Raw genomic sequence first — 14,658 nt, 5'->3', positions numbered from 1 at the left:
GGTCAATATGATCTATATATGAATAATATTAATATTAAATAAATTAACTAATATTAAAGAATCATAGACGAGAAAAATGTTTACCTCTTTTTATAAAATATAATAAATATTTTATATGTTATTAAATAAATATTCAATAATATATTTTATAAAACAATTTAAGTAAGAGATCAAATATACTAACTATTAAAGAACTGATAAGAATTACTACATATAATTATTTTTATAATATTTATCAACTTTTTTCGCTGTGTAATATTATGTCCACCAAAAATTGTTATGCTTTGCTTTGGCAAAGAAAAGAAGACGAAATGAGAGAGGAGATGGAAGGCAAAGATCTTTGCGAAAGCGTTTCTAACTGTAATCCTCTTTTCTGTGCCTGCGCTTTCAAGATATCTTCTTCTTTTTCAGTCATTAAGTTTTCATTCTTAAAGAGTTTCAGTCGGTGTTGGGTTGTGATCTTTTCCCCCTTAAAAGGTGATAAGAAGTGTATTAAAGTGTTTAATTAATAGATTAAAAGTGATCTTAGCATTGGATTATGAGTTTGGTTCATAATAATATTGTCTAAATGGCCAATTAAAATTTTGTTTGCCTTAATGAAAAGGGTGCTCCGCGGGACAAGTAAAAATGTATGTAGATAAGTACATATGTAGGTAAGTATGTATCTTAATTTGTAAATTTACATAAATATGTATGTACATAATTTAAATTTCAGAAATGTACGCATAAAAATAAAATGTGATTCGGAAATGATTTTTGCGGAAGAAAGAAGGTAAACATGATATTTTTAAATGTAACAAACCCCAATAAGAAATTTGATTTTTTCATTGCTAACATTACCAAACCAATATTATTTTAAAACTTTTTATACAGATTTCTGCTTAAACGACTAAGAGAATGTACGTATTTGTTTCAAATCGGTTAACACATTTACCTTCAAATTTATTATTAGCCCAATCACTTGCTACACAGCAATGGCAGACAGCGCTTTAAACTTTGTTTTAAGAAATTAATTTTCTTGTCTTTCGTAAAATCGCAATGAAATTTGCGGGAACCCGAATGCGAATCATTATTCGGGACTTAAAATGGCATTTATCACATCGACAAACTCCTGCTCGACTGGCGGTCCCATTACTTATCCGAGGACCCTCCTCCTGCGACTCTGAAACGGAATCACAGACAACTTGAACTTCAAGGAAATTTTGTACTGGAAAATATTTACTAGGCCAAATATATTTTGTAGGAAAACTAATTGATAAGACTATTCTCCGAAACATCTGTGACAAATACCGTTCTTTCTCTTTTTTATGGGTTACTTCTATCTCATTCTATCTGATTATTAGACTAATGGAGCATACTTGCTCATCGATGTTCCCGACCTAAGTGTCAGTTTTATTTTGGTGGCCACCTTGTCTTATCTTTGCCTCAGCTCTTTGGCGATAAGAGTTCTATCGTTTGGCTGTGCATCCGAATCCAATAGTCAGTGTCGAAATGGCCGGCGAATATATCACATTGGAGAACCCGTTGACATATCCGGGTTACGGTTCCAATGGTTCTGAAAACGGAAAACATCGTCCAGCCCAGAGATTCTCCAACAGTTACCTGATCCTATTGATCTTTCTGGTGGGCAGTCTCTTAATAATCCTCTACGCCTATTGGGATGTAATGATGATCACCGCCGTTTCCATGCCATTGGCCAAGCGCTTGGATTCCAATGATACAAGGCTGATGGACGGAACGCTGGCGGAGAAGCTTTACAGGGAGGTGAGGATCCTGTGCTGGGTACTCACCACACCGAAGTATCACAAAACTAGAGCCGTCCATGTGATGCGAACGTGGGGCAAACGCTGTAATAAGATCTACTTCATGACCTCGGAACGTGATGATGAGCTGCCCACCGTCGTGCTGACCAAGCCGGACACTTATGAGTTTCTATGGGGCAAGACCAAGGAGGCATTTACTTACATTCATGACCAGATGCGAGATGAGGCCGATTGGTTTATCAAAGCTGATGACGACACGTAGGTTGGAGCAAGTTATTAGAATTTCTAATGAATAATGTTTGTGATTCTTTTTTGTATCTGCAAGACATAGAGGACATTCATATAGTTTTCTGAATATTTGATTTGAATTCTCGTATATCCCATACCTATGGCGTAGTTTTCAACTGTATATATTCTTGATCATATGTTCTTCTCTTATATGTATTCCTGATAAAACTCAACTAGACATGTCCGTCTCCCTGTCTGTCCATATGATTGATCACTTCTCGGAAACTTTGAAAGCTAAATTACTTATGATACCTATCAATGCCAATCAATGCCTGTCAAATCAGGTTAATACTTAAAAAGTTATTAAGAAATTCAATATATTTATCGCCAAATGAGAACAACAGTTGGCGCTATTGAAACTATACATCATCATTATACATTATACAGTGTCCCCAGCTAGCGACTTACAAGTAGCATATACTATTTATAGACGTGGAACTAGATAAAAATGAGTACATTTGTGAAGTAAAGTGAAGAAGATAACAACTAAATGTTGAAGCTGAACTAAAGTTGGAATGTTCTATAAAGCTTTTCTAATTAAGATACTTTTTGATACTTTTACCAATCCCTATAGCTACGTCTTCCTGGAAAACCTCCGCTATATGTTGTATCCTTACTCCCCGGAAATACCAATTTATTTTGGTTTTAATTACAAAATGATTGGCAATGGCCATCACAAGAATGAGGTGAGCTTAAAGTTAACTAAATATTTTGATTTTCTAATATTAAACTTGGATTATATTCTCAGTCGTATATGTCTGGTGGCAGTGGCTATGTCCTAAGCCGCGAAGCTCTAAGGATCTTTGCCGAAGGTCATAACGACACCACAAAATGCCGCCAGGAAGACGATAGATCTGAGGATTTGGAGATGGGCAAGTGCCTGGTTAATCTTGGCGTTAAGGCTGGGGATTCTCGCGATGAGCAGCTGCGAAACCGCTTCTATCCCATAGCCCCATTCGGAGCACTTCTCTCGGGCAATGTCGGCATGGATTTTTGGCTCTACAAATACGCTTACTATAATGCGAGATCGGTGAGTTTTCTTGATTTATTCACAAAATCACAAAACTCAAAACTTCACACATTTTTCTAGTGCATGGACTGCCTGTCGGAGTACCCGGTGGCCTTTCACTATGTGAACAGCAAACAGCTGTACGTGTACGACTACTTCAACTACCAATTCCAGTTAGCCGGACGGCAGCAGGTGCCGGAGCGACTGCCGAAAAAGATCAGGGAAGAGGACCTGGTCATACCCGAGAGCGACAATACGATATCTTAAGCAGGCGCTAGACCTTTGACCCTGCTCTACGCAAGCAAACAATCTCTATCCTTTTTTTTTTTTTTTGTATGTGTATATATGTACATATGTCTGCTTATCGTATATTTAATATATTATGGGTATAATACGGACGTGCCAAGGCTGGCAGATGCTGTCCTGTCCTACGACTCCATCTCGTCTTAGTTTATATATTCATGTATTTATTATTGAGCAGCTCGTGGCAGGCGGGCTAAAGAAAGAAGTTCAAAAGGACAATGATGGGTAGTAGAAGGGACCTTTACTTTGCTTTCTTTAAAGATTTAATTGGTTTTTACAAAGAATATTAACTAAAATGAATTAAAATTAGTGCTGCCATAGGCAGCCTTTTGCAACACTAAGATTTATGTTGGTCTCATTAATCAGTAAAAGAGCCAAACATTTTAGCTTTAACGGAAGGTTAACCCAGGGTGAGTTGGTCTAGGACTAAGTAGAAGGTTAGCCTGGAATGCTGGTAAGAAAAACACATCCCTGCAGGTTAGTGTAAGTCAATGTTGGACCATATTAACTTCAGTTTACAGGGTACCTAGGGAAATTTGCTTTACCTTGTCAAGTTGAGAACAAAATTGAAAATATTTGATGTATTGATATTTGAATTTAGAATGTGAAAAGAATGCCAAAAGATTGGTGACATCCCTTAAAGATTGAAGAACCAAAGGATAAGCTTCAAAAGATGGAAACCGAAACCCAAGAGAATACGATATCGGAACCTATTATTGAAGAAAAACTCTCGTATACAGCCAACGAATTGGACCCGCTTCTGCAAAAACTTATCCTATGCGGTATCATGTATAACCTCAATCAACATCTTAACACATTGGTTAAGAAATATCAGTCTTATGCAGACCATGATAAGAGAGAACTGGCTAGTTTGATACCATCACATCTTAGGTACAGGCCACCAGCGGTCGTCTCCACACTGATTCCCTCCAGGCAGACGCCCAAATTGAGCCTAAGGAAGGTGAGGCTGGTGGTCAAGGGATTAACTTTTCATCGCATTAGGACTTCTTATTTTCTTTACTTTACTTTTCTTTAACTTTAATTTAAATTTCTTCTTTATATTGCCAAGTTATATTATTAATTCTAAGATCCATTAAGGTCAAAAGCCTTTCTTATTTATTAACTTAAGATTGGCATTTAAGCAGCCACTTTCTCTCTATTTCTCTTTATATATATAGTCAGTGGGTCACCATTAGGATTATTCATTGGCTTATCCCATAAGCCCAATTCAAGGCACTTAACTCTCATTTTCGCAGGCTGCTAATTAAGGTCAACGCGCCTTTCGACTCACTCCCCTCATTCTCCCTCCCCATCTAGCAAAACGGAAAACGCACACGCATTTCGATACTTCGTTTTCCTAGGCTAATTAGGAAATCTGCCCAAGCCAACCACCCATCTAGGCTCCTTGGAAAAGTCGCGTCAAATGCTAGTGGCATACGAATGGTAATGGAAATGCGAAAATTTTTCGGTGGGAGGAAAAACACTTGGCTCTAATGCGTTGTATGCCTTTTTCAAGGCAATCTGTTGGGTGGTTTTGGTGGCTCGCATTGTTTTACCCAGCGATCCAGACAATTTCCGCTCGTAAAAGTGGTCCTCCACCATCGTTTGGTCCACCCATTTTCGGCTCTCTCTCTCTAGCTATGTGGCTCCTGGCTCCTGGTTCCTGGCTCCTGGCCACTGTAATTAATACCAAAATAATTGTATTTGGATAACACAAACGTAATCAAGATTAATTGAGTAACAGCAGGTAGTTTGCATAATTAGAGCGCAGACAGTGGACTCCCCGCCGCCGTTGGTCCACCGCCAACGCCACTGCCACCGCCACTGCCAACCTCATTCACATCCTCATGCCCTTTCTGCCTTCTCCCAAAAGCATAATTTGCAATTTCAACTGTCTGCCGGCGCCTCCCTATCCTGGTCCACCTGCCACGCCTCCAGCCTGCGGCAAGCTGTCTGTCTCGCTTGTGGCTCATTGGTTGGCAGGATCGGGTCCTATGGCAAATGGAACCAGGAATATCCTAGGCTAGTGGCTAGGGTCCAGGAGGCGCACATCGGTTTTAACTTGGAAATCGGATGCAGTTTGGCAAACCAACGTGGATTTACTTCTCAAGGAAAATTACTCATGTAAAACCAAAGGGGAAATAGTTGTGATAGTAAGAGAGGTTGTTCTTTACATTATTTCATGCTTTTGGAAAGTTTAATGATTATATTATGATTTGTCATATTTAAAAGAGGTCTTAAGTTGCATTTAAAAGCCTTTAAAAACTAAAAAAAGAAAAACTTAAACTGCATAATTGCCGTAAAAATAAGTCACTTTTATATTTTCCACTATGAAATTTCCTTTTTCTTTATTATTTGTTGTCTTTGATATTCTCTATAAATCGACCCACCGTTGTGCAAATATATGCCTGCATTTTTGTGTATGTATGTGTGTGCCAAGGGGAGGCACACAAATCATTTTCAGTTTGTACAATTTCTATGTCAACTTGTGTTGGCTTTTCTTTTCGTTTTTCGGCACTCCCACACGCTCTCCACCCACAAGTTCAGCTTGTTGTGCCACTTTTGTTTAGCCGGTTCACACACACACACACACCTATGTATCGTATCTACCCTCATACAATCACACACACACACACAAGTACAATCGTTGTTGCTCGACTGCACTTCCGGCCTTTTTGGCTACACCGCCATTGACTGTTCAACCATGCAGCTGCATACAGGCAAAACACACAGACACATACTTATAAACACACACACACACACATGAGCATTCTATACACATGCAGTATCAGGTTCGCCGGCATATCCGGGCTTTATACCAGGCAATGGACTTTTCCTCGGACAGTGGAATAGTTAGGAAAGAAAAGTAAGATCTGAAATTTGAGCTATTTACGTGGATAAGATTGACATCTTGCATGATTTTTTTATATATATAACTTGTCAGCATATTTTTAAGCCTCTATAAAACTTTACTAACAATGTTATAAGTTGATTAATCAATAAAATAAGCTAAAACTTATCTACGGCTGATTTTGTTGTTTATTTCATAGGCCCCCAAAAAGTAGGCAACGGTTTTCGCCACTGTGCCTGCCGTGCTCTGGTGCCTTCGTGTTGGCCCCTCTCAACCCTTTGGTTTTACCCAACGTGTTCATTTTTTGTTGTTTTTTTGGGGTTGGCTGGGGGCAGGAGGTCCTGTCAGCTTTTTCAGCTTCAAACCATTGAAAAGTTCTCAGTTGCAACTGCAAATTATGTTGCCTGGTGCTGTTGATTGTTGCTACTGTTGCTGCTGTTGCTGCTGACAGTGCCTGATAATGGCGTACAATGTTTATTTACTTGCTTTAACATTTTTGCTGCTGCTGCTCTGCTGTTCATTTTACTTTATTTTACACACCACCCCCAATACCCCCTGCTGCACATGCAACATGCTGACAATGAGACACTTGAGCATTTGGCGCCTGATTGCATGCCACACTCTTGCCCAGTGCGAGTTGCAGTCTGCACTGGGAGAAATCAAAGGGGGGTAATTGGGAAATACCTCATTGTTTTAGCCGTTACTTGTAGTTATTCTAAGAGTATACACTATACTATATACTCTTGATCATGATCAATAGAGTAGTCTATTTAGCTATGTCCGGCTGTCTGTCCTTTGGTCCTGTGATCTCGGATACTTTAAGTTCATATTAGAAAACATAAAGATTCTGTTTTTTACTGTCAAAAGTTGGACAAGTCTAATAAAATCCCAACTATGTAACTTTGTAGTATGTGCAACAAGCGCCATCTGTGGGTAGTTTAAAGCAAATTGATCACGATCAATAGACAAGTCGATTTAGCCATGTCCGGCTGTCTATTCTACTATAAGTTCACAAAGATTCTGTTCACAGATTCTGTTTTTACTGTCAAAAGTTGGACATGTCTACTAAAGTACCAACTTTGTAACCCTGCATTATGTGCAACAAGCGCCATCTGTGGGCAGTTTAAAGCAATAAAAATGTCTTGGGTGCTAAAGCTAAAATCTTTTGACTTCGATATTCATATAAAATTTATAAGCCATAAAATTAGTAAAAAATAAGATAAATAATTCACATATTTATGTTTAAAAATGTAAACTAAAAAACCTTATTTTTAAAATATAAAAAAGGTTCAAATTCATACAAAAACCTAAAAACCAAATTCTTTAAGCTAACTTAGTTCCAGTGTTCTGTCAGTGTATTTTTCTTTGTACGGAAGTGAGAGAACTGCAATTGGTGTATATGTATATGTGTTGGTGTGGGTGTGTTTGTAAGTGCTGCCATCTCCGTCGTGTGCAATGTTTGTTTGCTTTTTCGACTTTGACTTAACTTATTTGTTGCTCTTCCTGTTGCTGTTACTGTTATTATTGTTGCTTGTATTGCTGCTGTTGTTGTTGTTGTTGTTGTTGTTGTTGTTGTTGCAGTTGTCGCCACATATACTAATACACACACACACACGCAGGATGCTGCTTCTGCCGCAGTCGACGCTGTAAAGTGTCGTGTTGGATTTGCGTAATTTATGCTCTATTTGCCTTTCGGCTTCATTTCACTTTTTGCCGCTGCTCCTGCCACTTTTGCCCAAGCAGCAGCAGCAGCAGTAGTAGTAGTAGTAGTAGTAGTCACTTACCCTGACCCCCGCTTTGCCCCCTTGAATGGGTGTCCTTCGCAGGACACACTAAGCTGCGTGGGCTTTTGGCTTTCGGCTAAGCCAACTGTCGACGACAAAACGTGGCCACCTACATGTGAAGATCGGGAGTATCAGTTTTGGGGTTTTTGGTTTCGGAAACTATACTTTACTACTTAATTTATTAATATTTTTAGCAATCTAAAATATATAAAAATATATTACATGGAGTAAGCCCAAACGATTATCTCTTGAAAAAAGTCAAAACCGCTCCCTTGATTCTGTGCCAATCCCTCCTATCTGTAGTGTAGGGCAGCACCCGCAAGGATCTTTTCCTGGCCTGGCCACCTTTTTCGGTCCGGACTTGGCTTCATTATTTTTATAGCATTGCTCAATATGAGAACTCAATAAATTCTAACTCGCACAGTGCGGGGCATTTTCAACAGGCGATTAGTTTGCAAAGGTGCCAGCCAGCAGGACTCACTCACTCTCTCTCTCTCGTAGGAGTCCTTTACTTGCGCAACAGTTGAGTGAGTTGGGTGAATGGGTGGCTATGCGGGGCAACCTACGTCTAATAGGTTTTACATAGCACACACGTTGCAAATAAATCTAAATGCAACAGAGCCCAGGAAACTTGGTGAAAAATCCTTTGGCAAATAAAATTTACATAGACCAAAAGGCCGGGCGGCGGACGTCGTTTCTCCACATTTTTCGTTTTTTTTCCTCTTTCGATTTCTCTTGGCTCGGCCCATGTGAATTTATTTGAAAATTTATTGAGTTTTCGTGTTAACCATGCATAATTAAGTTTTTCCAAGTGAAAAACTGGCTGGGCGTTGACTTAGCCCCTCTGCTTTCTTGTTTTTTTTTTTTGTTTTTTGTTGCCTCCGATTTTCCGACACAACTTTGACTTTGAGCTTGTGTTGTGGGCAGAGCATTGAAGATAGGCTTTTGGCTTTATTTACGAGCCAAGTGCATGACTTTATCCGAACCAGAACAGGTTCAGTAAAATTGTTGTTTATGCGTTTGCGGACGGAAAATGTTGGGTAGGTGTAGTGGTGAGTAAGAGAGAGAGAGAGAAAGGTGGTGATGGTGGAAAATCAAGTTATCCTTGGCTGTCTTGGCCTGGAATTATTATTCCTGATTGCATTTATTTGCTTTATTTCGTTCGCCGGCAAGTTCATCTATAATGCATGCATGTCCTTCCTCCTGGCTTTTCTCTTCGCTTCCCTACCGCCGTCCCCCCCCCTCTCACAGCCATCAGCCATCTGGCTGTCTTCCTCCCGGTTGGCCTTTTTGTTGCCTAAGTGAAATGCATAAAAATCAAATAATTTTCCTGTTTTTCATTCGCTTTTCCTCTGCCTCTCTCTCTCTCTGGCTCCCCATTCTGTCTGAGCTCACTTCTTATTTTATTTCTTTTACATTTTTCTTAAATATAAATACACACTTTGTGCTGTCTCCTGTTAGGGCAGCGGGGGATAAGTTTGAGGGGGGGTGCGGGGTGGGTGGTTGTTAGAGGGGCGCTTGAAGTTAGAGAAGGAGACGGCATTCGAAATGTTGAAAGTAATTTCCTCGACTATAGTTGATAGTCCCGCTGCTCTGCTGCTACTGGGTTTTTCTTGCCTCAGTTTCAGTTTCTGTTCCCGGTTCTGGTCTTTGTGCGCTGCAGCCTTAAACTATGCAACACATTTCCTTCAAGTAGCTTACAAAGGAATGCAGTGAGAGAAAAACTAAGACCTCTTAACTATATTTTCGTTAAAACAAATGATTTAAACTGAAATCTAAAAAGATTAGTTTTTCTTTCTGTGATTTTTTTTTTAATTTATAATTAAATTCTCTTTTTTTTTAGAATTTCTTTCTGTGTAGAGCTGCTGGTCTTGTCCCAGAATTGCAGTCAAGGTAAAACGGGATGCCCTAGGAAGGAACAGGTCCTGGCCCCATTGGCATGCAAGCCGATTTCAGCAGCAAAAGAGCACACACAGACACAGTCTGCGACCTAATAGAGTCGAAATTGAAGCTTAAGTTTCTGTTTTTTTTCTCGGTTTTTTATTTTTTATTTTTTTGATGCAGCAGACAGCAAAAGGGTTCCCAAAGAGTCCGACAAAAGACTCTTCAAGCTCAAAAGGTATTCGGCTGGCTGAAGTCCTTCTCAAGTTATGGCAACTCATACAGTTTGCAATATGTTAAATTGTCCAAAAAAAAAAAGGGAAATTTTATGCGTTAAGGGAAATAAATAAAAGGAAAATTATAAGAAAGTTCTTTAAATAAGTTTTTAAATTGTATATAGTTTAGGAAATAAGCCAAAGATGTGAGTTTAAGTTAGTTTCTGATGACTAAAAACTAAGTTAATAAGAATAAACTAAATCCCCTTCTCATATAACTATCCTTAAGCTTAACTTTTAATCAGAAAACACAAAACCAAGTTTATTTCCCTTAACTAAAAAGTAAACTCTTTGCTTTTGTTTACCATTCCATTCCATTTGATTGCTCTTCATTCTTTTAATATTTTCAGTTCGATTTCATTTCATTTCGCAGCGGAAGAGCAATACTCAATCTTCGGCAATTTGCCAATTTGACAAACTATGACAGATAATTGAGTGCTCTGTTAGAAGTATATATCTCTCCCCATATATATATATATATTATTCCCTTACTGGCTAGTCCTTGGCTCCCTCTTTTCTGTTCTGTTCAATTTTCCGATTGGCATTCGCAATTCATTTGCCTTTCTCTCTCTTCTGTTTATTTTATTCTGACCCCGTTGACATTTTCCATTAAGTGGCCCTTTTTGTGGCCTCATTTAGTAATTTCCCAACAATTCTTATTTAGAGTTCCATTCGTTGTTCTCTTTTCAAATGCAAAATCAAATTGCTGGAACTATCTTTACTTTATTTGATTTGATTTTATTTCATTCTTATTTCACTCTCTCTCACTCTCAGTAGTCCCTTGGCTTGAGGTTGGCATAATTTTGCGGCATTTCGGGGATTGGCTTTGTCACACACAGCCAAATCGAAATGTTATTTATATGCCGTACGTGAGCCGCCTGCGAGCACTTCCGGTTGGTTGTCAAGGGTGCGATGATGTGGTAGAGTGTGTTTTTGTGATACCCTGTATAAGTTACAGGTTTTTTGATTTTTTTTTATTTACATTGTAAATGTTTTTAAAATGATTTATAGAGTTTCTGTAGAGTTTAATATATAAAAATAATATGTAATACAAATATTTTATTATGAAAGTTTACAACTTTCTTGAAAGTTATCAAAACTTTAACTATAAATCTTCAATTTGTTAAACAAATTCTCTAAGAAAATATATTTTTAAATAAAAATATTTTATTTTAAATAATTTATGTTAAAAATATATGACTAATTATACTAATAATAAGCTTTAGATACATTCCACAAGGCATTATAAGTGGTAATTTAACTTCAACGAAGCTGCTGAAAACGTAAGCCAACTTTATGCCTAAAAGCAGGCAATGTTTTTAGGAAGGTAACTTCATAAAGAAACTTTAAATGGAAAATAAGACAAGATAGTTATTTATATTTATTTCTTTTAAGAATCTTTAACAGGGTATCTAACACTCCAAACCCTTTCCCTATTTCGTTTTGCATTTGCGTCTCTGTTTTCGGCTTGATGACGACAAATGCGAGCGGAATGACGACAACGTGCAGGGCTTATCGCTGCTGCTATGGCAAAGGCATGGTCCTTTCGGTGGGTTAAAGGGGGATATTCCTTGGGCATCCAGCAGAAGGGGGCCAGCTGCGGTAAGTCTTTTGTTTGTGATAAGATTTTTACGTGTCTACAAATTGGCCAGCGGCTGTCATGGCATCTCTCGTTCAATTATTGTTTTTCCCTTGACTTTAAGGTGACCAGCAGAACAGCAGCAAAGGGACACAGTCAAGGGTTGTCCTTGCAAGGAAAGGTAAATCCACTCTTTAATTTTCCCAGCTGTCTGTCTGTCTGTCTCTGTGTCACAGCATTTAATTAAACACATTGGTTGAATGAAGCAGCCTGTGGAATCCTATAGAACTATCATCATCATCATCCACTTGACTGCCCTTCAAAGACGCTCCGATTTCTGCGGACTGGGTGTTCTCCTGCAGTCTGCAGGATTGATGATAAGTACGGATTGGAACTGGATGAGGTCTCCAATTATGAAAGTTCTTTGGTTGAGGTAGGACTCGAAAGGACTCGTTTACCAGAAGAAGACCTTTTAGGGGACTTTATTTTCACTCAGGGAAAAGATTTTTTCACTACAAAAAATTATTTAAAATATTTTACTTTGACTTTAGAAAGTTTGTGATATTCAAAATCAAGAATTTATAAACTAAACCTTAATTTAAAGTGCAATTTAAACTTGTTTAACAATCAATTCCTGTGTTTTTTTTAGCCCTTTAGGGCTTTAACCCTTTAGAAAACCCAACCAGGAAAATCTCTTTTGAAATGTAGCCAATATGCCTGGCAACGATTATGAAGTGCATAGGGCTTATGGGGGGATGGCTCCGGTTCCAGTGGCCTCCACTTATGGCCAGAACAATTTACCTGGTTGCCACTTAAGCTTTGTTTAGCTCGACTCCTGCCAGCCGAAGATTAGAAGATTTCAGCTGCATTCAATGCACTTAGAGAAAATAAAGGTGACTACTTTTGAGAGTTAAAGAAAACATCAGAAAAAAAAACAAATTTAATTCTTCAAAAAAAAAGGGAAAGGAAAAAGAAAAATACAAACTAGAAGCAAATATTTGTTACGTAAACACAAACGTAACGTAATAAACCATAACGTAACGTTATGAAATCAATGATTGACGACGGAAAGAACACTTTGAGTTTTCCCCTACTTTTCCTTGTGTGCCAATGGCTTTTCGCAAACTGCATTGTTTCGCAGCGGATGCAATAAAAAGAGTCAAGTTATTGATGCACAGCCAGGTGTGGTGTGCTGGGTTTTTCCCAGTTTTCCTAGTTTCCATCCCCCCTCCCCCTGCTCCTCCTCCTCCTCCCTACATTTGACAGCACCGCAGTGGTGGCTGCAACACTTTTCAACGTTGCACCACAACCAAAACTTTTCCGACCGGCACTTTTCACTTTTCTTGTATGCTATTCTTTGGCCATTCTTTTGGGTTCCGCTGTGCCGCAATGTTTGAGCTTTGAGTGCATAATAAATATGCAAACTTTGTGGTTACTTGAAAACATTTTTTGTGTTAGCGGTGGGGGGGGTTTTTTGGGTGGGTGATGCTAATCAATGGGCTCGAAAATCCAAGCAAACAACCGAAAAGGGAAAACTGCTGTGGCTGCCACTTGGCTTTTGCCCTCTCAGCTAGCTTAGTCACAAAGTGGGCAAAAGGGGACGAGGGGGCAGGACATCTACCACCCACTTGTGATGTTGCTTGCCATTTCTATTTCTATTTTCCAGCTTGCACTTCATCGTCAACGGGCCATCAATGGCAACGTGTCGCATTACTCAACATGGCTACGTGACTTAAATGCCATGGCGCCGTTGCCATTTTGCGGTGTCCTGCCACGCCCCCTCATCTCTCAGACAGCATCCTCTTCCCCACCATCTCTATACCCGCCTTTTGTCAGTTCTGCCCCCGCCAGTCAAGACATAAAACCCTCGCCACATTACGTAATGAATGAAAGAGCCGCTCGACAGCTTATGCAAACAACAACAAAAATAAGGAATATTATACTTAGGAATAGAGACAGTCGAGGGCAAGTAAATAGGTTTGGCTAATACAAAATGTTTGGTTAGTATTGGTTTTTATGAAATTTTATAAATGGTGGCCCACAAAAGATTTGCGTTTTAAAATGGCTAAAAAAATATCAATATTTTCGTAGACCGCAAACCTTCTGCTTAATATCTGACACATTGACAAGGACATTCGATATGTTAAAGTTAAAATTATCGATAGTTTAAAAAGCAAACGCTAAATGGGCCACTCTGTATAAGTATTTTGGCTGATTAAATATTTATTTTACAGCTTTCATTATAAGTTTTTAGCTTATAAATCTTAATTTTAATGGAGAATTTAGATTAAGTTATTAATCATTTTAAACTCCCTTTCCCCATTCGCATACCCCCCGCTGTACCTTTATCTACACAGATCTGGCGAGGGAATTGTAAAAAGATGGGCACGTGACGGTGGCAAAAGGTGCTCGCAAACAAAAGAGCAATGAAATAAAAACTAATTGTAATCAAACTCCAATTATGACGAGACTCCATGCGATGATATCGTGATGGGAATACGATATTTTCTTTAAATTGGATGAATAGAAAATGAAGTTGAAGTTGCTGAAGTGGAGGTAGAGGGAGAGTAACTTTGGTTTATTCACAGTTTCTATAAGGTTTTACGCATCACTTTTAAGTATTTCTTTTATAAATTCTAGAATTTCCATTATGATTTAACTTAGAAGGTAAATTCCAAAGACTTTTCCCTAAATTCCTTTCGTATTTCCGCTCATCTCTAAGCCCAACCCACTCCCATTTAGTCTGCCCAACAACTTTCACACAATTTTCATTGCATACTTTTCGGCTTGACACACGCAGCTGTTGCTCAAGTTTTGTGGAAAGCAGTCGGGGGAAGTGTGGCCAAGTAGTGAGTAGCCGGGTGGGGGGTTGGTTGGTTGGTAAAGCAGCATGACTATGAGACAGTTTGCTTGGTTTGCTCCTAT

General features: G+C 38.8%; 1 protein-coding gene across 4 annotated transcripts; it reads left to right on the top strand.

Moving 5' to 3' along the window:
• The first annotated feature begins 412 nt into the window (after positions 1-412).
• Positions 413-3,579, top strand: LOC108103582 (glycoprotein-N-acetylgalactosamine 3-beta-galactosyltransferase 1). Of its 4 annotated transcripts, none has more exons than XM_017209106.2 (7): positions 413-653; positions 716-772; positions 874-899; positions 1,344-2,021; positions 2,626-2,737; positions 2,800-3,081; positions 3,142-3,579. In XM_017209106.2, exons 4-7 carry the CDS (start codon positions 1,492-1,494, stop codon positions 3,325-3,327), a joined length of 1,110 nt encoding a protein of 369 aa, XP_017064595.1. In that variant the 5' UTR covers positions 413-653; positions 716-772; positions 874-899; positions 1,344-1,491; the 3' UTR covers positions 3,328-3,579. The 4 variants fall into 4 exon arrangements, with proteins under 4 accessions (XP_017064595.1, XP_017064594.1, XP_017064596.1 ...); XM_017209105.2 differs by having other exon boundaries at positions 953-2,021; XM_017209107.2 differs by having other exon boundaries at positions 413-629; positions 874-2,021.
• Positions 3,580-14,658: the final 11,079 nt, after the last annotated feature.

Source organism: Drosophila eugracilis, unplaced genomic scaffold (assembly GCF_018153835.1).
Source record: "Drosophila eugracilis isolate 14026-0451.02 unplaced genomic scaffold, ASM1815383v1 contig_1317, whole genome shotgun sequence".
Classification (NCBI taxonomy): Eukaryota; Metazoa; Arthropoda; class Insecta; order Diptera; family Drosophilidae; genus Drosophila; species Drosophila eugracilis.
Note: the sequence above shows the minus strand (reverse complement) of the source record. Positions and strands in the feature narration are given on the sequence as shown.